Source organism: Bubalus bubalis, chromosome 3 (assembly GCF_019923935.1).
Source record: "Bubalus bubalis isolate 160015118507 breed Murrah chromosome 3, NDDB_SH_1, whole genome shotgun sequence".
Lineage (NCBI taxonomy): Eukaryota > Metazoa > Chordata > Mammalia > Artiodactyla > Bovidae > Bubalus > Bubalus bubalis.
This window is the reverse complement of record NC_059159.1, coordinates 39,473,324-39,497,579: the sequence shown is the minus strand read 5'-3', so window position 1 is coordinate 39,497,579 and position 24,256 is coordinate 39,473,324. Positions and strand designations below refer to the sequence as shown.

The window sequence follows — 24,256 nt, the reverse complement described above, 5'->3', positions numbered from 1 at the left end:
TGTTTTTCAGGTATTTTATTAAGAATAAGGCATATGATAGTCACCCCTAAAGCACAGGGCTCTATTTCTGTAGGTGAGTGAATACACTCTGAAAAGCATTGGATTAAAAAGCGCAGCCAACAGAGAACTTGGAGCAGGATCCCTCTGCCGTGCCTGTGGGGCTCCTGCCAGGTGTTTCTGAAGCCTTGCAGGTCCCCTACTCAAGGCCGGCCGCTCAGCAAGACTGCTTAGAGAATCCTGGCTCCACACAAAGAGGAGGTGCTGCTCCACACCCTCTTGGCCTCCTTCTGCTCCATCAGGGGGACCTCTAGTCTGCTGCTTGTTTTGGGGAAGGGCCACCCCTTTCAGCCCCGGACTGGTCCCCCAAACTGCAGGCCATTGTGAGCGGGGACAGGGGCACAAAGCCTCAGGCTTTATTGCCCACAGGTCCCAGGCTGGCTTCCAGAATGGGGAGGGGTCCCCACCTGCAGCTCCTGGCTGCAACTAGGGCCCCTGAGTGTCCGTGTCAACACACCCCTCCCCCAATGGGATTCGTGCAGCAAAGAGGGGAGAGATGGGAGGGGGGACAGGGAGAGGGAAGGCAATGTCCTTTCTAGTCACCCAAACTTGTCAGGGGCTCGAGGAGGGGGGTCTCTCCTTTGGCAGGGTGGGTCCCCCAGGCTGGGAGAGTGGGAGGGCCAGAAGCTGAGGGCAAGACTGGGGAGTTCCCTGCCACTGAGGCCAAGGGCAGACCACCGACTCCCAGTCTTATTCATTTTATTTGGCGCCCTGAGGGTTCTGGAGGAGGAAATCTTCTCATCTATTATTTCCAGGAGAGGGATCGGGAGGGGGCATTTCTGTTAAAATTGGAACCCTGTATTTGCTTTGGACCTTCCCCCAGCTTGCTGAGTGGAGGGGGCAGGGATGGTTGCCTTATTTCCTTTCCCAGGCACCCCCACACCTCAGCTGAGTCAGTGAGTCAGCCACCCCAGCACTCCGGACCTTTCATGGGGGACGGGGGGCAGGAATCTCCAAGTAGCTCAGGAACAAGAGTCATCTCTGATTGTTGGAAGAGCCACAGCAGGGGAGGTGCTGATGCATCACTTGGGGAGAGGCAGGCAGGCCACCAGGGAGGATGGTGGGGCAGGGGTGTTGTGGTGGCCCCCAGCCAGGCTCCTTGGGTACAGAGGAAGGAAGGAGGAAGAGGCCTATTGCTATAGAGCTGGGGGAGGCCAGCTGGGTGGAGCTATGGCTTTTAGTGGGTGGGTGGGTGGATAGAGTACTTCATCATCTTTGTAGGAGAACTGACATCACAAAGTCACCCAGTTCACCCCGAAAGTATGGTTGTGGAAGATGAGGGCTTGGGTGGGTGCCTCCAGAAAGAACCCCTTTCCCTCCTCCTTCCCAGGGTCCTAGGCCCCTTCAAGTGAGCACAGCCCCGAGCAGAGAGAGAGGCCTCCTCGGACATGCTCTGAAAAGGAAGGCAGCGGGCCAAGGGTCAAGGGGTCGTGAGTCATCCACACCTGAGGGGAGATAGAGGGCAGAGGTCCAACCACAGAGACTGGGGAGTGGAGAGGTGGGAGCAGGCAGAGCAAGGACCCTAGGCCACTCCCGCGGCCCTTTAGACTGGACAGCACTGCCCCAGGGCGCCCCAGTGGTGGACACAGACCAGGCCTGCTTATTGCTCAGTGGTCTCAGCAGTCCTGAGCTGGGAGGGGGCTGCACGTTTGTATGCTCACCGGTGTCCTGCTCCCTCTAATGTATACAGTGAAAGGGGGTGTAATTGGGAATCTTTCCCCCTTTTCTTCATGGGGCCGTGATGGGAAAAGGGTTCATCACCCGCTGGAGACCTCCCAGACCTCTGGGCAACAAGCAGAAGTCTCAGCCCCAGGCAGAGGGGTCAGGACCTGCTGGGATGAGGCATCGTGGGTGAGGTCAAGGCCTCTTGCTGCCCCATGTCCTCCCTTGGTGGCCCCTGGAAGACCTCACAGGCACTTCGGACTTGATGCACGACCAACAAAAGAGGGATTGCACGAGACGACAGGGTTCTAGGGATTTCTTTCCAGGCTGGACTCGGGTGCGAGCAACGAACCGGACTGGAGCTGCACTTCCCGCCTTCGGTCTTGAGGGGGAGCTGGGGAGAAACGCGTTAGGAGGTGGGGCAGTAGTCTTCTCGTCTGCCACTCCCCAACCTAGACAAAGGGCACTGAACACCCCGCCGCTGTCAGGTCTGGTAGGATGCGGGCAGTCCTGGCTAGGGCGAGGCCGGGGCCTAACCTGCGTTCCCACCATCCCCCAGCCCACCGCCCCCAGCACACTCAAACTTATATCAACAGCTGCCACTTCCAAGAAGCAGGGCCCCTCTTCCTGCCTCTGGGTGCAACCAGCTAATTAGGAAGCTGGGCAAAATTAGCACCAATAAACAGGACTAGGGAAACTCCCAGGGCAGCCTTCAGGTTCCCAGCTACCTCCTGAAAACAGTTTTTAACCTTCCATCAGCCCGACTCTGGCGTGTCCTTGGAGTCTACATACCCGGGAAGAACTGAGAATTGGAGACAGTTATCTGCCACCAAACCCATTATGTAATCTTCTCTAAGGGTCTATGGGTGCTAATTTCCAGAAGTTCAAACTTCCATAAGTCCACACTCCCCCCACCAGAAGCTGTGGGGGAGGCGTCTTCTAAAGTGTTCCGTGCTCACCTGTAGGGATCTATCAGCAGTTGGGCGTAGGGATGTGGGGGAGAAGGTCCAGCCTCTAGCCCCCAGCCCGAACCGCCCCTCGGAGGAAGGCTGGGAGGGAAGGGCGGCCGTGCAGGTCTGGGGGAGGCCGCAGCGGGGAGCTGGAAGGCCTAAGGATGCTAAGGGCCACTCTGGTTCCTTTCCGTGGGCCAGCCCGGCCTCCCGGCTACGGCCAAACGATTGTCACTTTCCTGGGTCAGGGCGTGACTCCAGCCCCGTCCCCTCCTAGTGGCAGGGTGGGGACCAGATAAGGATCGGTACTGAGTCCTCTCCAAGGAAAAAAAAGTGCCTTCGCTGGGCCCGGCGGAGGAGCTCCCCGGCGGGAGAGGAGAGCTCAAAGCTGCAGCGACAGCTCAAAGCCTCGGGAAATACAAAAGGCGGGGGCGGCTGGAACGCGCGGGGGAGCAGGGGCCGCCTCCGCCCGCTCCCTGGGGAGGGACTGGCTCTCTCGGCCCCAGGGACCCGCCCCTACCCTATCCGCCCCGGCCCGAGCTGAGTCGAAACTCGGGCCAGCCTTTCCCGGCTCCCCACCCGCCCGCCCCGCGCCTACTCCGGGTCCGCGGGCGCACTGGGCGGGCGGGGCGCGGCTGGCGAGCCGGCTTGGTCCGGGGGTTCCTGGGGAGGCGGCTGGCGCGGGCTGCGGCCGCCGGGCCGCTGGGGCCTCCGGGCGTTGAGGAAGAGCGCGGGGTCGGGCATGGCCTCGAGGTCGTCCGGGACGCCGGCCGCACGCTCCCAGGCGGCCCAGTCCCGGCCGGGGCCCTTCGCGGCGGCCTCGGCGGCGGGCGGGCGGCGGGCCCGCTGTGCGCGCCGGCGGATCCGGGGCTCGGTGGTGGCGGAGGCGGCGCCGGGCCCCGGGCGAGGAGTCTGCAGTTTCTGGCGCGCCGCATGCAGCTGGCAGGAGAGGTAGGCGGCCGCCTCGGTGTGCTTCTGCAGCTCCGTGCTCAGCACGGTGGCTCGGTGGCTGCGGCGACGCAGCTCCTCCAGGAAGCGGCGCTCCTCGGTGCGCAGGCTGCAGCGCAGCGCCGACACCAGCGCCTCGCGCTGCGCCACCTCCCTCCGTAGCTCCGCGTTGGCCGCTGCTCGCTCCGCCAGCTGCGACTCCAGCGCGCGGCACTTGCTCTCCAGCTCCCGGGACGCCAGCTCTGGACAGGGGAGAGGGAGGGGAGAGTGAGAGTCCTCGCCTGGCCGGACCTGCGCCGCTCACCAATCGTCGGAGCGAAGCCCCGCACCTCCCCGTTTGCAGGTCCCGCAGCACTCGGGCTCACTCCTTCGCCTGCCTTTTTCCTCCTCCTAGCTCTTGCCTCCTGCTTGGCCGAGCCTCTAACTCTTCCGTGCAGCCCTTAAGAGCAACCCCTTCCCAGACCAATTATTCACTCCACGACAATTTGTTGAGCCCTGACTCTGTGCGTCGTGTTGGGGATTGCGGATAGGGTGGTGAATAATTCCTCACGAAGCTCTCAGTAAGCACAGTGGGGATGTACGGTACATAATCACAAAAGAATGTGTAGGTGTGTGTGTGACACCTGCCAACACCACGACTGTCGCAGGAGACTGTGACCTAATCGGAGAAGGCTTCTAAGCAGAGAAATGACGAGGCTAGGATCTGACAGATGAATGGGAATTCAGTAGTGAACAGAGAAGAGAAGGGTGCTTCCCACGGAAGGAAGGGCTTGTGTAAAAGCCCTGGGGCAGGAGAGACACACAGGAACAAGGGGCTTAAAGAGCTGGGAGTGTGAGCGGAAAGGGGAATCAGTGTGCTGTGCTTCCTTCATAAACAGCATTTATTACGCGTTTACGTGTTTGTTGTCTTTGCCCACTGCACTCGGTTTCAAACCTGGATGTACACTGGAACCATCCAGAAAGCTTTATTTATTTTGATCTTTGAAGCTATATCTTGTGAGATTTTAGTTCCCTGACCAGGGATCCAACCTGGGCCCTTGGCAGGGAGAGCACAGAGTCCTAACCACTGTACCACCTGGGAATTCCCTAGAGAGTTTTAAAAAACAGTTTCCTGGGCCCTAACAAATTTGGACCAGCACACTGGTGCTTCTTAAATCTTCCCTGGTGATTCTAATACACCCCTAGGGTTGAGGACTCCTGCCTCCTGCCTCCTGAATCATAAGCTCCATCTCAGCCAGGACCGTATCCTAGGACTGGCACACGTGAGTGGGTATGGGGATATCAGTAGCCGAAAGGTGACCAAGGGAAGGTAAAAGGTGACTCTAAAGGGGATAGGAAAATCCCCAAGTGATTTTCATAGAAACTGAGAACAAAGAAAAATAGTTCTTAGGCCCAATGAGAGACAGAATAAAAACCAGGACACTGGGGACTCTTCCCTGGTGGTCCAGTAGGTAAGACTCTTTCGCTCTTAATACAGGGGGCCTGGGTTCAATCCCTGTTCACAGAACTAGATCCTGCATGCTGCAACTTAAAAAAAAAAAAAGTCTTGCATGCAACTAACACCTGGTGCTGCCAAATAAACAAGTAATATTTATTAAAAAAAAAAAAAAAAAAAAGCAACAGCCCAAGGCACAGGGGTCCAGATGATCCCAAAAGCCATTTCAGAGGAAGAACAGTAGGTAGAGTAAAAGCTACTACTATGCGTGCGTGCTCAGTCGTGTCCAACTCCTTGCAACCCCGTGGACCGTAGTTGCCAGGCTCCTCTGTCCATGGGATTTTCCAGGCAAGAATACTGGAGTGGGTTGTCATTTCCTTCTCCAGGGGATCTTCCCAACACAAGGATCAAACCTGTGTCTCTTGCATCTCCTGAATTGGCAGGCAGATTCCTTACCGCGAGCCACCTGGGAGGCCCCCAAAGCTACTGCTGTCACACAATTGTTCTTTCCTGATATCTGGAGGCGCGCCTCCCCTTACTCCAAGCGCTAGGCACCAAGAGGTTGCCCACAACTGCCACTTATAATGGGCAGAATTAGTTCAAGTTCATAAGTATTTAGATCTTTACGCATGAACATGCAGGTAATTTGTAGGGCTTCTAACATTCTACTTTAACCTTCTAGCCTTTCCTGTGCCTAACTCTTGGTCATGTAGCTGTTGATCTATAAGGAGCACATCCACATGGCAAAAAGTCCATTCTTAAAACCCTTCTGGCCAAAGAAATACTACTTTTGTGGTTCATTTTAAATCAAGCATTTACCGAGTCCCTCTCCATGTCAGGTAATGTGCTTATACTGGAAGGCAATGGGGAACACCCAGTCCTAGTTTTCAGAGATCATATAACCTGGGGATTAAGATCTGAACAATGCAACCCCTCCCATTTGAAAAAATTAATTGTGGCAAAAAACTAAATAGCTAAGTTTACCATCTTAACCATTTTTAACTGTGTGTTAAAAATGGTTAAGGATGTGTCTGCTTGGTCGGTCAGTCATGTCTGAATTCTTTGGGACCCCATGGACTGTAGCCTGTCAGGCTACTCTGTCCATGGGATTTTTCAGGCAAGAATACTGGGGTGGGTTGCCATTTCTTTTTCCATTTTTAGCTCTAAAGTACTATTAATATACTCACATTGTCGTGCAACAGATCTCTAGAGTTTTTTCTTCCTGCAAAACTGAAACTCTACACTCACTGAATGCTATCTCCCCACACCGCTCCCCATTTTATGGATGAAGGGATAATCTATAAACAAACACCTTAGTGGAACTGCTACACTTGCAAGAAGTCCTGTTTCTGTAAAATGAAGAATTTGCTAATGTGCACTTGTCTCTTTTCTCCTCCTCTGGACTAAGTTCCTTGAAGTCAAAGACCTCCTATTGCCATCATGTTGAATCTTGACATTCAGCATCTTGGCGAGTGTGAACACTGACCATGAGAATCACTTGCACAAGGATGGGAAGATTGGGGAGGTGGGTCACAAAGGAATGAAGTCAGGCACATGGACTTCCTGGAAACCATCTCCTTCCTGCTTTCATTTTCCCAGTTTGGATGGAGACGGGGATGCCAGGCATGTGCAGTGGTGCCAGTTGCTCACTGCACAAGGTCACCCGGCTGAGTGGGCATGTGAGGCTATCCCCAAGTCTCGACTGGGCACGGAGAAGGCTTGGGTCCTAAGTGGTGGGGAAATGGTGACCAGTTGTTCTCTTACCTTGCTGGTGTGATTGGGCCTCTCTCATCTCCAGGTCATGGGTCAGTTCTGGGGGCGAAGATAAGAAAAGGCAGTTGTGTGTATGTTAGAAACAGAGAAAGAGTATGTGTGTGAGACTAAGACTCACAACCCAGTAAAACTGGCAATAAGGATGCTCAGAAACCATCTAAACCACCCCCTATACCTATTTTAACGCAGCCCAGAGGGAAAGAGATGAAAGAGAGGCGTCAGAGGCACAACCGGAACCTGATCTGCCTGATTCTAAGTCCAGAGATCTTTCCAATATAAGTTCTGTGTCCTGAATTTGTGGATTAGTTCAACCCTTGTGGGACGGAGGCTTGCTTTTGGGGCTGGTGGTGGGGGGAGTATTTGCCCCTTTCCAGAGGTGGTGTACAAACATTTAACATGCCAAACAATCAGAGCCAGTCTGGAGGACCCCTGCTGTCCAGGGCACAGACCTTTCAGTGTCTATTGGTGGGTCCGGGTAGGGTCCGACTTGGCATAGTTGGTAAAGAATCTTCCTGCAACGCAGGAAGACTTTAGTTCGATCCCTGGGTCAGGACGATCCCCTGGAGAAGGAAATAGCAACCTACTCCAGTATTCTTGCCTGGGAAATCCCATGGACAGAGGAATCTGGCGGGCTACAGTCCACTGGGTTGCAAAGAGTCAGACCCACCAATTCAAACAAAACAAACAGACATTTCTCACCTCCCACTATGGTGGTGGTTTAGTTAGTCTGGGAAGGCTGGAGTTAGTCCTGGGTGGGCTGCCTGGGGACACTAAAAGGGGATTCAGGGTGGTGGCTATTTACCAAAAGGACATGTGTGTTTCACTGGTTTCACAGCCAGTATTGCTGTGCCCAGGGTCTTTTCTAAACACAAGCCCTGCCCTTTCTAAGCCCCGGTTTTGCCACGTTCCATGGAGGAGGGAGAGGAGCTTCAAGGACAGAGCCACCTAGTGAAGCAAAGCCTGAGTGGCACACTGGTGGGGCGGGGGAGGGGGGTGAGGAGCAGCCAAGGGGCCCCCCACTGGCATTAGCGCAGGAGCAGTCTCCTCCTCCGCCTGTCCCCAGTTCCCATCCCTTTGAGCCCAGCATGCCCCACCCCTCAGCCAGCTGAGTCTGATTGTTTTTCCAGCCCACTCCCCACTCCACTGCATCCCAACTCCACCAGGGCTCAAGGGCTGGGAGAGGAGCAGGAGGGAGCCCAGGAGGGGCAGCTGCCTGTGACGGAGGGCACCTCTCGGGCACACCTGCATGTACCTGCAGGGACGCAGTCTGTGCCCAAAGGGAGAAGGTGTGAAGGCGGGGGTGGGGGGAAGTAGCGGATCCCCGGGTCCACTGTCTGGCGGTACCAACAGAGAGAGACTCACCTTGTGGGCCCTCCGCCTGCCCCTCCTCGCTGCCCTCACCAGGCTCTTCTAGATACCAGGGGCATTACCGGAGGTGCCTTCCCTGGGGAGGCCAACTGTTTCCAGGAGACAGAGAGCCTGGAGTGCCTGGGCCTTTTGCAGTGACCAGAGCCTGAACCTCCCCCAGGGCTTCCTGGGGCCAACCTGGCCCCTCCTCCAAGGCCCTGGGATGTAAACCCAGGGGGGCCCTGGACTAGGTTTGGAGAGTAGCCCAAGGGACTCTGGCTCTGTCACTAACTGCCTGTGGGCTTGTTTCTCCTTAGCCTTTAACCACCAGAGTTGGGGGAGGGGAGACAGAATCGTAGCTGGGCTCCACTCCCTCATCCATCAAATCTCCCTGCTCCCCTTCCAGCCAGAGTCCCGGTGGTTTAGATGAGTATGCATGAGGGCACCGGCTTTGCAGGCGGCGCTAGTGGTAAAGAACTCGCCTGCTAATGTAGGTGATGCAAGAGACGCGGGTTCAATCCCTAGGTCTGGAAGATCCCTGGAGGAGGACTGGCAACCCACTCCAGTATTCTTGCCTGGAGAATCCCATGGACAGAGGACCCTGGTGGGCTATAGTCCATTAGGTCACAAAGAGTCGGACACCACTGAAGCGACTTAGCAGGCATGCACACTGTGAGGTCAGACACACTGTGGGACCTCGGGCCAGTGACAACACCTCTCTGTGCCTCAGTCTTCTCACCTATGAAAGTGTTCGTTGCTCAGTGGTGTCTGACTCTTTGCGACCCCATGGACTGTAGCCCGCCAGGCTCCTTTGTCCATGGGATTCTCCAGGCAAGAATACTGGAGTGGGTTGCCATTTCCTTCTCCAGGGGATCTTCCTGACCCAGGGATCGAAACTGGGTCTCTGGCGTTGCGGGCAGATTCTTTACTAAGAGAAAAGAAATACAGGGCTCAGTCTAGCTGAGTCAGCTCTTATCATCCAAGCTACCTTCCCAACCAGAACACACCCACCTACCTCTCAAGCCCCTTTAATTTAGAATTATCACCCCTTCTTGGGCAGGTTCTTCCCTAAGCCCTGCCATCCTGGTTCCTATACCAGCCCCTTCTCACTCTTATCCTTTTGCACTCTCTGGATCCCTCTTTAATCTCTTTTTAAAAACATCTCCTTTGTCCTCTCTCCTCTCCCCCTCTCTCCTCCACCCCTTGGAGGAAGGGCCTTATTCAGTCATTTCAGCCCCATGAGTGGCTGCTCCAGGCCAGCCCAGAGTTATTTTTATCTCCTTAATCAATAACCAAAAGGCTGCAGGCCCATACTTGTCTGAGAAGGAGGGTGGGGGCTGAGAGCACTCTGTTCCTGCCTGTTACACTTTCTTACAGAGGATGAGATGGTTGAATGGCATCACTGATGCAATGGACATGAACTTGGGCAAATTCCAGGAGATAGTGAGGGACAGGGAAGCCTGGCATGTTGCTATCCATGGGGTTGTGAAGAGTTGGCTATGACTTGGTGACTGAACAACCGCAAACCTATTTTCTTGGGATCCTGGCCTGCATCCTGAGTGGAAGGACCCAGGTCTTCAGAATTTTATGAAGCAAAAAGAAATTAGAGAAATAGCTACAGGGTCTTAGGGTTCACTCATGTCAATATCCCTTTAATGTCATTACTACAGTAAAAAAGTGGCATCAGGCAGGAGTGAGACGCTGTAGGGCATCCATGCCCCCAAGGGCTGGCCTCTGCTGCCTATCAGGCTTTGGGGGAGATGACAAGAAGTCTGGTCTTGGCAGGTGGGAACTGAACCCATATATGGAGCTAGAGGGGACTGTGGTAGCTGAAAGTCAGGACTGGTGGCTTCTTGTGCCATAGAGTGAGAAGCCAGCCGGGTCACTAAAACCCTTTGAGCCTCAGTTTCTTTCTGGGGAATGGGGAGACTCCCATGAGTAAGGGAGGGAAGGGAAGTGGAAATCTGAGTATGCTGGGGAGAAGATGAGAGGAAAGCAGCAGAGGGGACTTCCCTGGTGGTCCAGTGGTTAAGACTCGGGTTTTCCACTGCAGGGGGCGAGGGTTCAATCCCTGGTCAGAGAACTAAGATCCCATAAGCTGCGTGGTGTGTCCAGAAAAAAAAGCCACAGACGCTTCATGACTGGGCATGTGGAGCCCTAGGTTCTAATCCTGACTCTGATACATTGTGATGCTCATTCTCTGTCTCTGGGCCTCAGTTTACATATTTGTACAATGTTGAGATTGTGCTGTTCCAGCTGAGACACTGAATCACTGGCTCTAAGGCCTGCACTTGAAGATGCAGGGTGAGCATCTGGGCCAGAGCCAAGCCTCTGAGACGGCCACGCAGCTGAGACTTGAGGTCCAAGAGTAGAGGTCAGGCATGAGGTTTACATCATCCCTGTTGCCTCCCTCTGTCCTGCTTACAAATCTGATTGATTGCCAGATCCCTCTGCGTCCCACTGGTCTTCCCCTTTCCATCCCCCTTTATCTCTCCCCTGGACCTGTCACTAGTCCCCCTGCCTCCCTCTCCCACCAATTCATCTGCCATACAACCGGCTGGATTGAGTTTCTTAATGTAGCGTGAGGTTGCTCAAGAACCTTCAGTGGCTCCCTACTACCCAGGAGGACAGGCCAAACTTCTTAGCCATCCTGATATTGGTCAAGGTCTTCCATGTTCTGGCTCCAGCCATATTTCCCATCAGCTTTAAGTAGTCAAATAGAACTTTTCATGAACTTTTGATTTCCTACCTTCTGGATGTTGCCGTGCTGTTCCTTTGCAAAGTTTTCTCCATTCTCATTGCCCCATAATATCTCAGCATGTCTAAATCTTACTCAGCCCTCAGGGAGAGGAAGTGCTTACTCCTCGGGACAGTGTGGGATACTTGGCCTCCTCATCACTTATGCCTCAAGCTGAGCATGGACCTGCCTATGAACTGTCAGCTCTCTTTATTTTTTGTGTATCTCTTTTAATAAATTTATTTATTGATCATGACACACAACATGTGGGATCTTAGTTCCCCGACTAGGGATCGAACCCGAAGCCCTTGTGATGGAAGCATGAAATCTTAACCACTGAACCACCAGGGAAGTCCAAGACTGAGGGCTTTTTAGGGCTGGGAGGTGCTTGAACGTTCCATGTGTCTCACTTCCCCAAGACTCAGTTTCTTCACCAAGAGAAAGGGGTGATGAACACCTGCCTGGCTTAGGGAGGCTGAGGGCGGACACCCCATCAGAGACAGTGCTGCTGCTGACAGTCGCCCCCCAGCATCCCTCCAGGCCTCACCCGAGCAGCGTTTCTGCAGCCTCAGGATCTCCAGGTGCAGGTCTCGCAGCAGGGCCATCTGCTCTTTTTTCAGGAAGCTGATGTGGCGTTGCACGCTCTGGATCTGATGCTCCAGGGACACGGTATCCATGGCAACCCAGGCCTGGGCCCCACCTGGGGAGGATAACAAGGTGAACCCACATTTTCCGGGCCCATCCACCCTGTCCACCTTCAGATCCTTTCAGTGATCTTCAATCTGGGGTCCTGCTGTACCAGGTAGATGATTCTGGCCCTGAAGTCATGTCCCCTGTATTTACCCACTGAAACATCTGAAGCAAGTGGGCGTGTTGGCAGGAAGTATCATTATTCCCATTCAACAGATGAAGAACCAGGGGCTCAGAGGGAACGACTTTAGTTCCTTGCCCCCATGAAACTTTAGCCTCTTCTATATCTCAGCAAGGAAAAGGAACAGAGCAGCAAAGTCAGTAAAGAGAAACAGAGATTTGGGTTCTAGTCTGCTTCTTAACCAGCTGTGTGACTTTGGGCAAGCCCTCCCCTTCTCTAGGCTCTTGGTTTTCTCTTGGGTAAAATTAGGGGATTGTAGAGAGGGTGATTCCTGAACCCTCTCCAGCTCTGCCCTTGATGGTTGTTCAAGGGCAACCATCAGTTGGCAGGACTGATGGTTAGAGGGCTTACCAGGTGACTCAGTGGTAAAGAACCCATCTACTAATGAACGAGATGCGGGTTCAATCCCTGGGTCAGGACAATCCCCTGGAGCAGGAAACAGCAACCCACTCTAGTATCTTGCCTGGAAAATCCCATGGACAGAGGAGCCTGGTGGGCTACAGTCCATGGGGTTGCAAAGAGTTGGACACGACTGAGCGACTGAGTACGCACTTGGTGGTTACAGCACAACCCTCCTCCAATTCAATTCCATTCCTTTGACTTAACCTCAACCCAGGGCTCTGGGCTCTTCTAGGTCACAGAGGAGGAAGGTCTGATGAATGTTTCACTAGCACTAATTCTGTGGGCTGAAGGCAGGTAGTAGAAGCGCTTTTCCCAAGGGGAGTGGGGGACGGTGATAGGAGACCCAAGGAGTAGATCCATGGTGGAAGCTCTGACACTGACGGGAGGAAGACTTACATCCCCGAATCCTAATGATGGCCTGGCTCTTCAGCGCTCCCTCTTCTGACCCTGCCCCATTTCCCCATGAGTCTCTTCTGGGATGATCAGCGTCTTGGGAAAGCATAGGCAGAGGGCAAAAACAGGAGGCAGAGGGCAGCGGAAGCCCAGACCTCTGACATCCAGGTCTCAGAGCTCATGCCTCCTCTGCCAGGGACTCCCAAAGCTTGTGGCGGCCTTTCCTCCACTTGCCCTAGGAATGCCTGGCCAGGGGAGAAGAAAACCAGCTGATGGATTGTTCTGTTCAGCAGTGGTCCCTTCATACAGAATTGCTGGTAAGCCTCTGCAAATCCAGCTTGTCCTTGGTAGAAGCACAGCCAGGAGGACGGAGAATGAGAACCTCACATTCACAGGTTCCTCTCTTGGGGCCCCCTGTCCTTGGACCTCCAAGGCTTTCCCAATCCAACCAAGTAAGCTTTCATGAAAGCTGGGTGGGGGCGTTCTTTGGTCTGTGGGAATCACTGGGTACATTTACTGTCTGCTCTGCTATGTTTAGGGAGCATCATGCACATGAATTTACTTCTGCCAACTGCTCTTCAGTAGGTACCACCACCTCCGTTTCACAAAGACGCAGACTCAGAATGGAAGCGACTTGCACCAGTTCACACGGCCAGTGAGCGACAGCAGATTCAGTTCTCCAACTAAGTCTTTTGAATCCAAAGCAGTTTCCCAGTATTTACACCGAAAACAGTCCTGGGTTTGATCCTAGATCTTTCGGTTCCCTGCTGTGTATCTTTGGGCAAGAAAGTTAACCTCTCTGAACCTTGCTTTCCCTTTCTATAAGACGAGGCTACTCAGAGTAACAGTCCTGGAATGATTGTGAGGGTTAAATGAAAATAGAAATTATAGAGCATGTAGCAGAGGACCTGGCTCAATCAACGCTTCATCCCTTTTCCTCTCTGTCTAATGTGTGAGGAGGTTAATCCCTGCCCACATTTGCCATTTGCTCATCATGCATTCATTCAATGATCTAATATTACCAACCACTGTGCTGGGTACAGGGACACAGTGATGAACAAAGCAATATTCCTGCTTTCTATTCTCATGGAGCTCACAGGGTGAAGAGGAGAGAATCAAACAAATAAATAGGTGCATTCAACAAACAAATAATAAGGACTTCCCTGGTAGTCCAGTGGTTAAGAATCTGCCTTGCAATGGCAAGGATGCAGCTTTGATCCCTGGTCGGGGAACTTAAGATCCCACATGCCAAGGACCAACTAAGCCCACAGAATCTGTGCACTGCAATGAAAGATCCCGTATGATGCACTGAAGTTCCTGCCTGCCACAACTAAGACCCAATGCAGCCAAATAAATAAATATTAAGCAAACAATACAAATAAATTAAAAACAAGAACCTATAAGAGCCATGAAAGAAATCTGCAGAGTAGTGTGTAAGAATATAAAGTGGGACCTAGTTTAAATTAGGAGTCAGGGAAGGTCTCCTTGTAGAAATGATTTTAGGCTGAGACTTTGTGGCAAGAAGGATTCCAAGATGGTCCCCAAGATTCCCAGCCCCTGGAATACACAATCTCCTATCTTATCCCCACTCCTTGGGTGTGGGTGGGATTGTGACTATGACGGGTTTCACTCCTGTGATTAGGTTATATGGCAAAGGTGAAGGATTTTACAGATGTAATTTTACAGAGATCTCCAATCAGTTGACTTTGAGTTTAAAAAAAATCAGATTATTCTGGGTGAGGCAGGTTCAAAGGGCTCTTGCTGTAGGAAGAGATCTGAAGCCTGAGAGATATTTGGCTGCTGGCCTAGAAGCAGGAAAGGATTCCCAGGTGGCTCAGAGGTAAAGAATCCTGCTGCCAATGCAGGAGATGCAAGAGACACAGGTTCAATCCCTGGGTGGGGAAGATCTGGAGTAGGAAGTGGCAACCCACTCCAGTATGCTTGCCTGAAAAAGTCCATGGACAGCGGAGTCCATGGGGTCACAAACAGTCGGACACAACTGAGTGACTGAGCAGGCATGCACACTAGAAGGGAAAAACTGCCCAGCTGTGAGAGAGCCTGTGGAGGAAGCCACAGCAGGACCTGAGCGAGGCTTCTAGTTGCTGAGGATGGTCCCTGATTGACAGTTAGCAAGAAAACGGAGACTCCAGTCCTACAGCTACAAAGAAGCAAATTCTGCCAACAACCAATGGGATCTTGGAAGCAGATCTTTTGCTAGATGAGTCTTCAGAGAAGGATGCAGGCCCACCTTGCTTTCAGGCTTGGGAGACCCTGAGTGTGACCCAAGTAGAATGTGCCAGACTTCCCATCATTGGAAACTGTGAGATAATAAATTGATGCAGCAATAGAACACTAATACAGACTTGAAGGAGGAGGAGGAGTTAGAAAGGTAAAGGAAAGAGCATCTCAAACAGGGAACAGCATCTGTGAATAATCATGATAGCTTACATTTATTGAGTGCCTATTATATGCCAAGCTTTTTTTTTTTTTTAAGTTGATTTATTTATTTGGCTGTGCTTGGTCAGTTGTGGCATGCGGGATCTTTAGTCGAGGCATGAAAACTCAGTTGCAACATGTGGGATCTAGTTCCTTGACCAGGGATTGAACCCAGTCCCCCTGCATTGGGAATAAGGAGTCTTAGCCACTGGACCACACTGGAGAAGTCCCCAAGCTTTGTGTTTAAGTGTTTTATGTGGTCTTAAGCAATGGAGACATGGCCACTGGTGGTGAAATTTGAAGTGTAAAGTATTAGGGGAGAGTCGCAGGAAGTGAGGTTTCGCAAGTGAAAGATCTCCCAAGGACTTGTAAACTATGTTAAGAGTTGTGGATTAATGCTAAATGAATTGGGAATTTATTAAAGGACTTTAAGCAAGAAATGAACATGATATGATTTGTGTTTTTAAAAGATCATTGGGGTGGATGAAACTGGAGCCTATTATACAGAGTGAAGTAAGCCAGAAAGAAAAACACCAATACAGTATACTAACGCATATATATGGAATTTAGAAAGATGGTAACAATAACCCTGTGTACGAGACAGCAAAAGAGACACTGATGTATAGAACAGTCTTATGGACTCTGTGGGAGAGGGAGAGGGTGGGAAGATTTGGGAGAATGGCATTGAAACATGTAAAATATCATGTATGAAATGAGTTGCCAGTCCAGGTTCGATGCACGATACTGGATGCTTGAGGCTGGTGCACTGGGACGACCCAGAGGGATGGAATGGGGAGGGAGTAGGGAGGAGGGTTCAGGATGGGGAACACATGTATACCTGTGGCGGATTCATTTTGATATTTGGCAAAACTAATACAGTTATGTAAAGTCTAAAAATAAAATAAAAATTAAAAAAAAAAAAAAAAAGATCATTGGAGGGCAGATTAGAGGGGGCAGAACGAACAGACTCGAGGTCAGCTGGGAAATGGAGCTTTTGCCAAGGTGAGAGATGATGCAGGCCTGGACCTGATGATGGAGGCAGAGGTGGAGAGAAGGTCCAGGTGTATTCTGGGGGTAGAACTGGCAGGAAGAGGGAATAGGCTGGATTAGATCATGCTCATGGGGAAAGGGACGTCGTCTAGGATGTCTCTCAGCTTTCCAGTCTGGGAAACTCAAGTATGAAGGCACATTTACTGGATCTTTCCTCATTTCTTCATCTTTCCCACTGGACCTCTTCTATAATCACTCCCTCCATAATCTCATTCAATCCCATGGCTGTAAATGCTATTGGATTGGCCAAAAAGGTTGTTCAGATTTTTCCATAACAAAAATCCAAATGAACTGAGTGAAAAAAAAAGAATGAAAAAATCCGAATGAAATATTATGGCCAACCCAATATTTATATGCTGACCCCTAAATTAAATCTCTTAACACCACCACTTAGGTGTCTAATAGGTCCCTCAGACTTAACTCTTAACACTCTCAAGACCATTCCTCAAGTCTCAATACTGAGCTCTTAGGATTCCTCCTCCAAGTCTGCTCTGACCAGGTGATTGCCATCTTGATAGAGGGAACTCAGTTGGTCAGGCCAAAAACCTTGGAGTCATCTTTGATTCCTTTCTTATATTTTACAGCCAACTTGTTTGCAAATCCTGTTATCTCTACCTTCAAAAAAAAAAAAAAAAAAAAAAAAAAGCCTAAGGACTTCCCTTGTGGTCCAGTGGCTAAGCCTCCAAGCTCCCAATGCAGGGGGTCCAGGTTCGATCCCTGATCAGGGAACTAGATCCCATATGCCCCAGCCAAAAGTTTGCAAGCTGCAACTAAGACCTGGGGCAGTCAAATCAATAAATATACATTTATTGCTGTTTGAGGCTTCCCAGGTGGCTCAGTGGGTAAATAATCCGCCTGCAATGCAAGAGACACAAGAGATGCGGGTTCAGTCCCTGGGTTGAGAAAATTCCCTGGAGAAGGGCATGGCAATCCACTCTAGTATTCTTGCCTAGAGAATCCCATGAACAGAGGAGCCTGGTAGGCTACAGTCCATGGGGTCACAAAGAGTTGGACATGATTGAAGCGACTGGGCACTGTTGTTCAGTCCCTAAGTTGTATCCGACTCTTTGTGACCCCATGGACTGCAGCATGTCAGGCTCCCCTGTCCTTCACTATTTCCTGAAGTTTGCTCAGATTCATGTCCATTGAGTGGGTGATGCTATCTAACCATCTCATCCTTTGCTGCCCTCTTCTCCTTTTGCCTTCAGTCTTTCCCAGCATCAAAGTCTTTTCCATACATACACACGTATGGGCTTCCCTGGTGGCTCAGATGGTAAAGAATCACCTGCAATGCAGGAAACCCAGGTTTGATCCCTGAGTCAGGAAGATCCCCTGGAGAAGGGAATTGACAACCCACTCAAGTACTCTTGCCTAGAGAATTCCACGGACAGAGGAGTCTGGTGGGCTACAGTCCATGGGGCCACCGAGAGTTGGACATGACTGAGTGACTAACACACACACACACACTCCATACATACAAATAAATACCTATCAGATCAGATCAGATCAGTTGCTCAGTCGTGTCCGACTCTTTGCGACCCCATGAATCGCAGCACGCCAGGCCTCCCTGTCCATCACCAACTCCCGGAGTTCACTCAGACTCACGTCCATCGAGTCAGGGATGCCATCCAGCCATCTCATCCTCTGTCGTCCCCTTCTCCTCCTGCCCCCAATCCTTCCCAGCATCAGAGTCTTTTCCAATGAGTCAACTCTGTATCCAACCCTGCCATCCCTCTGGTGAAAGCTGCAGTCATGTCTGACTCTTTGTGACCCCATGGACTATACAGTCCATGTAACTGTCCAGGCCAGAGCTGTTCCCTCCTCCAGGGGATCTTCCCAACCTAGGGATCAAACCCAGGTCTCCTGCGCTGCAGGCAGATTCTCTACCAGCTGAGGCACCAGGGAAGCCCGAGAATACTGGAGTGCGTAGCCTATCCCTTCTCCAGGGGATCTTCCTGACCCAGGAATTGCACCAGGGTCTCCTGCATTGCAGGCGGATTCTTTACCAGCTGAGCTACCAGAGAATCCCACCATCCCTCGGGTATACCCCTGCAAAGGCCTCCTTCAGCGAATCTGATGACATCTCTCTGCCCTCAACCAAAACCCTCCCATCTCACTTAAAACCAAACCCAAAGTTCTTCTGAAACCCAGTCGCCTCTGGCTCCGTTTGCCCTCATCTGTTCAGTTGCTGGCTCTACCCCAGTCACTTTAGCTTCCTTCCTTTTTATCCAACTTGCCCACCACACTCTAGCCTCAGGGACTTTGTCAGTGCTGTCCCCTCTTCCAGAAAGGTGCTTCTCCAGGATATCCGCAGGGCACATTCCTTCCTTGCATTCAGGACTCTAGGTCAGGGCCCTTTTCCGATTTGTTGTTGTTTAGTTATTCAGTTATGTTGGACTCTTTGTGACCCCATGGGCTGTAGTCCACCAGGCTCCTCTGTCCATGGGATTTCCCAGGCAAGAAAACTGGAATGGGTTGCTATTTCCTTCTCCAGAAGATCTTCCCAACCCAGGGATTGAACTCTGGTCTCCTGCATTGGCTGGTGGATTCTTTACTGCTGAACCACATCTCTGATTACCTGATTTAAAACAGAACTGTTGCTCCCTGGTGGTCTAGTGTTTAGGATTCGGCGCTCTCACCACCGCGGCCCGGGTTCGTTTCTGGTCAGGGAAGCCTTGGGCTTCCCTGGTAGCTCAGAGGTTAAAGCGTCTGCCTGCAATGTGGGAGACCTAGGTTTGATCCCTGGGTTGGGAAGATCCCCTGGAGAAGGAAATGGCAACCCACTCCAGTATTCTTGCCTGGAGAATCCCATGGACGGAGGAGCCTGGTGGGCTACAGTCCACGGGGTCGCAAAGAGTCAGACACGACTGAGCGACTTCACTTTCCTTTGTGGTTCAGTGGTTAAGACTCTGAGCTTCCACTGCAGTGGGTGTGGGTTCGATTGTTGATTAGGGAACTAGGATCTCCCATAGGGAGTGGCACAGTCAAAAAAAAAAAAAAAAAAAAGGAAAATAAAATGATATAACATTTATATATATAATAGAACCATTGGGAATTCCCTGGCGGTCCAGTGGTTAGGACTCCACACTTGCACTGCTAGGGTCCAAGTTTGAGCCCTGATGGGGGAACTAAGATCCCATAAGCTGTGTGTTGCGGCCTAAACAAACAAGCAAACAGAATCCGCTGTCATTCTCCATTCCCTATTTTTTTTTTCTCATGAACTTACCATCACATGAATATATCACATTTTTGCTTATTATCTGTTTCCCCGGCCAGATTGTTGGTAATATAAGATGAAGGACTGTTTTGTTTCTTCCTGTTCCCTAATACCTGGCATAGACTCTGGCAAATAGGAGCTACGGAGAAGGCAATGGCACCCCACTCCAGTACTCCTGCCTGGAAAATCCCATGGACGGAGGAGCCTGGTAGGCTTCAGTCCATGGGCCCGCTGAGGGTCAGACACGACTGAGCGACTTCCCTTTCACTTTTCACTTTCATGCATTGGAGAAGGAAATGGCAACCCACTCCAGTGTTCTTGCCTGGAGAATCCCAGGGACGGGGGAGCCTGGTGGGCTGCCGTCTATGGGGTCGCACAGAGTCGGACACGACTGAAGTGACTTAGCAGTAGTAGCAGTAGCGGTAAGTATACATAGAATCCATGAGTGAGTGAATCTGTGGAGCTGGGACAGACTGATAGAGAAGCAGATTTACAGAAAAGGTAGGTTCCAGCCCGAGACATGTTAGATTTGACATGCTCAGGAGACCTCAAACAAGGAGAAATAGATGTCAAGCAGACAGTCAGTAATCTGGTGCATAAATGGTGAGAAACGGGTGAACTATGTCTGTGCTATTGTATATCTATGTTGTGATGTGTGTGCCTCTGTGTCTGTACATATACCTGAACCTGCGTGCATGCCTCTAGGAGTGCACGTATGTGTGCATATGTGTGTGTGTGTTTTTGGGGGGGTTCCTGCTTTTCTTGCATCTGTCTCTCTACTGTCATGCACCTGGAAGATGAAGGTGTGGGGACCTATGCTTAGGATGAAGAGAGAAAAATGTCTGTTCCCTGCTGCTGAAATGCAAATATTTCTGGAGGGTAAAGCCCTCTCCACACAGCCTTGGAGAGCAGACCCTGGCCACGGTGAGAGACTGAACCAGCCAGCTGTTTCTGCACCTTCCCAGAAGGACCTGAATGTTTGCTTCCAACCAGGCAGGCTGTTCTTCTCAGGGCAGATATTTGGGTCACAAACGATCTTGGCAAATATTCTTTCTTAGACATGATTGTTTAGTTTGTTTGGGGGAGGGTGGAGGATAGGGTGAGGAAGGAGGAACCAGGGACAACACAGATTGCTGTGTTGCTGGGGAATCACAGGCGCTTCAGAAGGCCCAAGCCAGGAAAATGTCAGATTTTTGCAAAGATACGCAGTGCTGGAAGCTCCAGGTTTCAGAAGATGCTCTTGCCTGAGGACTTGGTCCAGGCCAGTGGTGGCAGATGATGGGTTAGAGTTCTCAGTGCCATCTTCTCCCCACACCCAGCCTGAGATGCTCAAACTCCCAGATTAAAGTGCTTGGTGAGAAGGGTCCCTGGCGTCTGCCCACCATCCTGACCACCTCAGGGCCTGCATTGTTTCTTCTGCCCACCTTCTCCTGCCCACCTTCTCCTAGTGCACCTAGTTTTCTTTGAATTTTCTAGTTTGATTAAAAAAAAAGTTCATTTTTAAGAATTGCGATCAAGAATAAAAACGAATCTGTAATACAAGATTCATAATTTATAGAGTTAACTCCAAGTACTATATCAAGAAAAACTGTTTTTTTGGCTGCATCATGTAGGATGCAGGATCTTAGTTCCCTGACCAGGGATTGAACCCGCATCCCCTGCACTGGAAGCATGGAGTCTTAACCACTGGGCTGCCAAAAAAGTGAAAGTGTTAGTTGCTTAGTTGTGTCCGACTCTTTGCAACCCTATGGACTGTAGCCCACCAGGCTCCTCTGTCCATGGAATTCTCCAGGCAAGAATCTGGAGCGGATTGCCATTCCCTTCTCCAGGAGATCTTCACAACCCAGGAACTGAACCCAAGGTCTCCTACATTGCAGGCAGATTCTTTACCATCTGAGCCACCAGATTCCAAGTATTTTTGACATGCTTCTCTGTTTGAAAGTTACAAATATTTTTCCCTCTTGGTGAAGTTGGTGGGAGAAATCTCTCAGGTCCCAACCATCAACAAAGTGTGAGGCCCAGGAACTCTGTGACCTTGGCACAATTCTAACTTTCTAAGGCCAGGGCTCCTGATCTCTGAAAATGAGTTCATTTCCTGCTTACCTTTGTGGAGCTTATGGGTATCCCTTCCTTCTTCAGCTATCTGCCTACCACAGACTGGACAAGGAAGAAACTGTAGTTCTCTCTCCTCTCCAGTTCTTAGAGCTTGTTGAGTTGAAAGAACCACAGAAAGTATAGAATCATAGCACTCAGGGCTCAAAGAATCATCTCAAACAGTGTTTTTCAAATTTTGCTCCATAGAACCTGAGTTCTGTAAAGGGATCTCAGATGTTGCCAAGAGGTTTGAGGGCAGAAGACAGGACTGGAAGCTTTGCTGTATTTATTCCTCTTTATATGATGGGCTTGTGCATACAAATTCATTGGAGAAAGGGCTTCCACTAACCAAAAGTTTGAAGACCACTTATACAGCCCAATTTTTCCTTGAGCAGCTGACTTCCTCCTTTCCTTAGACCTGCTTCCCTTGGTCTCTGCTGCCCCCATCTCTCTCTCAGGCAGACACCATGGCTGGGAGATGAACCAGAATTGAAGCCTCTTGCTTTCTGCTTACATGGAGTTTGTGTTGTCTGCCACCCTGCAGCCCCTGACTGTTTCTCTTGACCCAGTTTCAATTTCATACTTGGGGTTTCTTTTCTCTTTGGGACTGAAAATATTTATTGAGTCAACACATATCCTTGTACTGTTCTGAACACTCAAATACCCGTATTTTGTTCAGATTCTTTAAGTATGCATTCTTGTTTCGTGTTAGTTGCTCAGTCATGTGCACCTCTCTGCAAACCCATGGATTGTAGCTCGCCAGGCTCCTCTGTCCATAGAATTCTCCAGGTAAGCATACTGGAGTGGGTTGCCATTCCCTTCTCCAGGGGATCTTTTCAACTGAAGAGAATGTTAAACTATGTTTATCATTCTTATAGTCCGGGCAGGTATATTAGATAAGATAGCCATGGTAATATATGGATAAATAAATGAATTAGTATGTTCTTTATTTTTCTTGGCTGTCATTCCTCTTCATTACCTAACTCTCAGGTTTGGAGTAGGAAGGAGAGCAGGAACTCAAGAAATCTTTCTCAGACATGGATACACAGGTAACAATATTTATTATAATAATCATCAGGGGAATTCCCTGGTATCCAGAGTTTAGGACTCTGAGTTTCCACTGGAAGGGGCCTGGGTTTGCTCTCCAGTCGAGGAACCATGCAAGCCATGTGGCTAAGTTGAAAAAAAAATCAGTGCATAGGTAATAATGCCTATATAATAATGAAAAATGGGTGACACTGCCCTTATTTTATTTTATGAATATTAACTTATATCATTTTTTTCTTCTTCTTTTGGCTGTACTAGCCAGCTTGCAGGATCTTAGTTCCCAGACCAGGGATTGAACCAAGGCCCTCAGCAGTGACAGGACTGAGTCCTAACCTGAACTCCCTAACTCACTGATCTTTACAGCAACCCTGCCCTGAAGGTTCTATTAGTATATCCCCTCCATAGATGAGGAAGCCGAGGCTCAGAGAAGTTAAGCAGTTTGCTCAAAATATACAACTACAGTGCCTGGTAACTGGAAGCACCCCACTGGGGGTTACTCTGGCATTTAAGACCCTTCACAATCTAAACACAGTCCACATTTGCAGTCTGAACTCTTCTTTCAGATTCTACCTCTTACTGCTAGCCATGGACATCCCCTCACTATCCCCCACCCTGTTGCTGCCTCCTGAAACCTGACCCATTCTTCAGGGCCCTGCTCAAGTGCTACCTCTCCCACGGAGCCTTCCCTGGCCCACCACACCAGGCTGGCTCTCCTTCCTTATGTTCCCGGGTATTTTGCCTTGTACCACACTTTACTGTGTGTGTGTGTGTGTGTGTGTGTGCTCCTGTGCATGTGCAAACCTGGCTTCTGCTCTAAGCCATAAGCTTCCTGAGGGCAGGCTTCACCAAGCCAAGGCAGTACACGTATTAAAAAATAATTACTCCCCCTCCCCCCAAGTCCTTGGCTCTCCTGGGGACTTGCCTTGGGAACAAAAAGTCAACCCTTGACAAATGTCTGGGACTCTCTGCAGGGTGGGGGTCACTTGGCCAGCTGTGGAGCCACAGTTCCGGGGTGGAGGTCCTGTGGTCTTCCCCAGTCCGGGGCCCTTCCTCCCCGCAAACCTCTAGGCTATGGCTCCTCTCTCCACTGAAGATCTCTGGAGCCCCAACCTCGGTGGAGCTGAAGATCCAGGGACCCGGGGAGTGGGATGCCTGGGGAAACTGGAGCCCCCACCCCCTCAGTCTTAATGTTCTGCCCTGCTTATACCTCGCATATGACTCCCAGCGAAGGCAGTGGGGGGATGTGGAGACTAAGGAGGACGGGGAAGAGAGGTACCCAGGGAGGACAGGGAAAGGCAGGCGGAAAGAGAGATGTGTGCGGTGGCAGAGGGCAGGAGGTGGCGGTGGCTCCACCTCGGGCCGCTGTGGACTCTTCTCCAGGGCCAGGAAGGGTCGGAGTCTGGGCGGCGGAGGACAACTTCTGCCAGCAGCCCGCGGGTTCTGTCCGCCTCCCGCGCTGCGGTGCGCAGCCCCGCGCCCGCCCTCCCGGGGGAGCAGGAGCCCGGGTCGTGCGGTTCCCCACCCGGGCGCCCACCCCCACGCCCACCGGCCTCCTCACCTTCGGGACCTGAGGGAGCGACGGGCCAGCGGGGCCCCGAGTCCGGGCCAGGCTTGTCGGGGGAGGCGCTCTTCTTCCCCGCGCTAGCTGCGCCCGGGTTTCCGCAGCGCCCGCCGGAGCTGTGGCGCCATCAGCTACTGCGAGGCTGCCGGGCGGTCGGGCCCGAGCTCCGGGGGGCTCCCGGGCGCCGAGTGCGTGGGGCGGCGGAGGGGGGTCCGGGGCGGGCTCCAGGCGTAAACACCCAGCAACGTGACCGGAACTGGCGAACGAGCAGTAGGG

At 51.4% G+C, this 24,256-nt stretch overlaps 1 protein-coding gene across 2 annotated transcripts; it reads right to left on the bottom strand.

Annotated features, from left to right (window-relative positions):
• CCDC92B (coiled-coil domain containing 92B) lies at window positions 1-24,239 on the bottom strand. Of its 2 annotated transcripts, XR_006640810.1 has the most exons (5): window positions 23,978-24,239; window positions 11,457-11,609; window positions 6,817-6,864; window positions 2,679-3,859; window positions 1-2,113 (listed from the first exon to the last, which is right to left on the bottom strand). XR_006640810.1 is itself a non-coding variant. In XM_045164912.1 (4 exons), the coding sequence occupies exons 2-4, from the start codon at window positions 11,584-11,586 to the stop codon at window positions 3,264-3,266; spliced, it is 774 nt and encodes a 257-aa protein (XP_045020847.1). In that variant the 5' UTR covers window positions 11,587-11,609; window positions 23,978-24,239; the 3' UTR covers window positions 1-3,263. The 2 variants fall into 2 exon arrangements, 1 of the variants encoding a protein (XP_045020847.1); XM_045164912.1 differs by having other exon boundaries at window positions 1-3,859.
• Window positions 24,240-24,256: the final 17 nt, after the last annotated feature.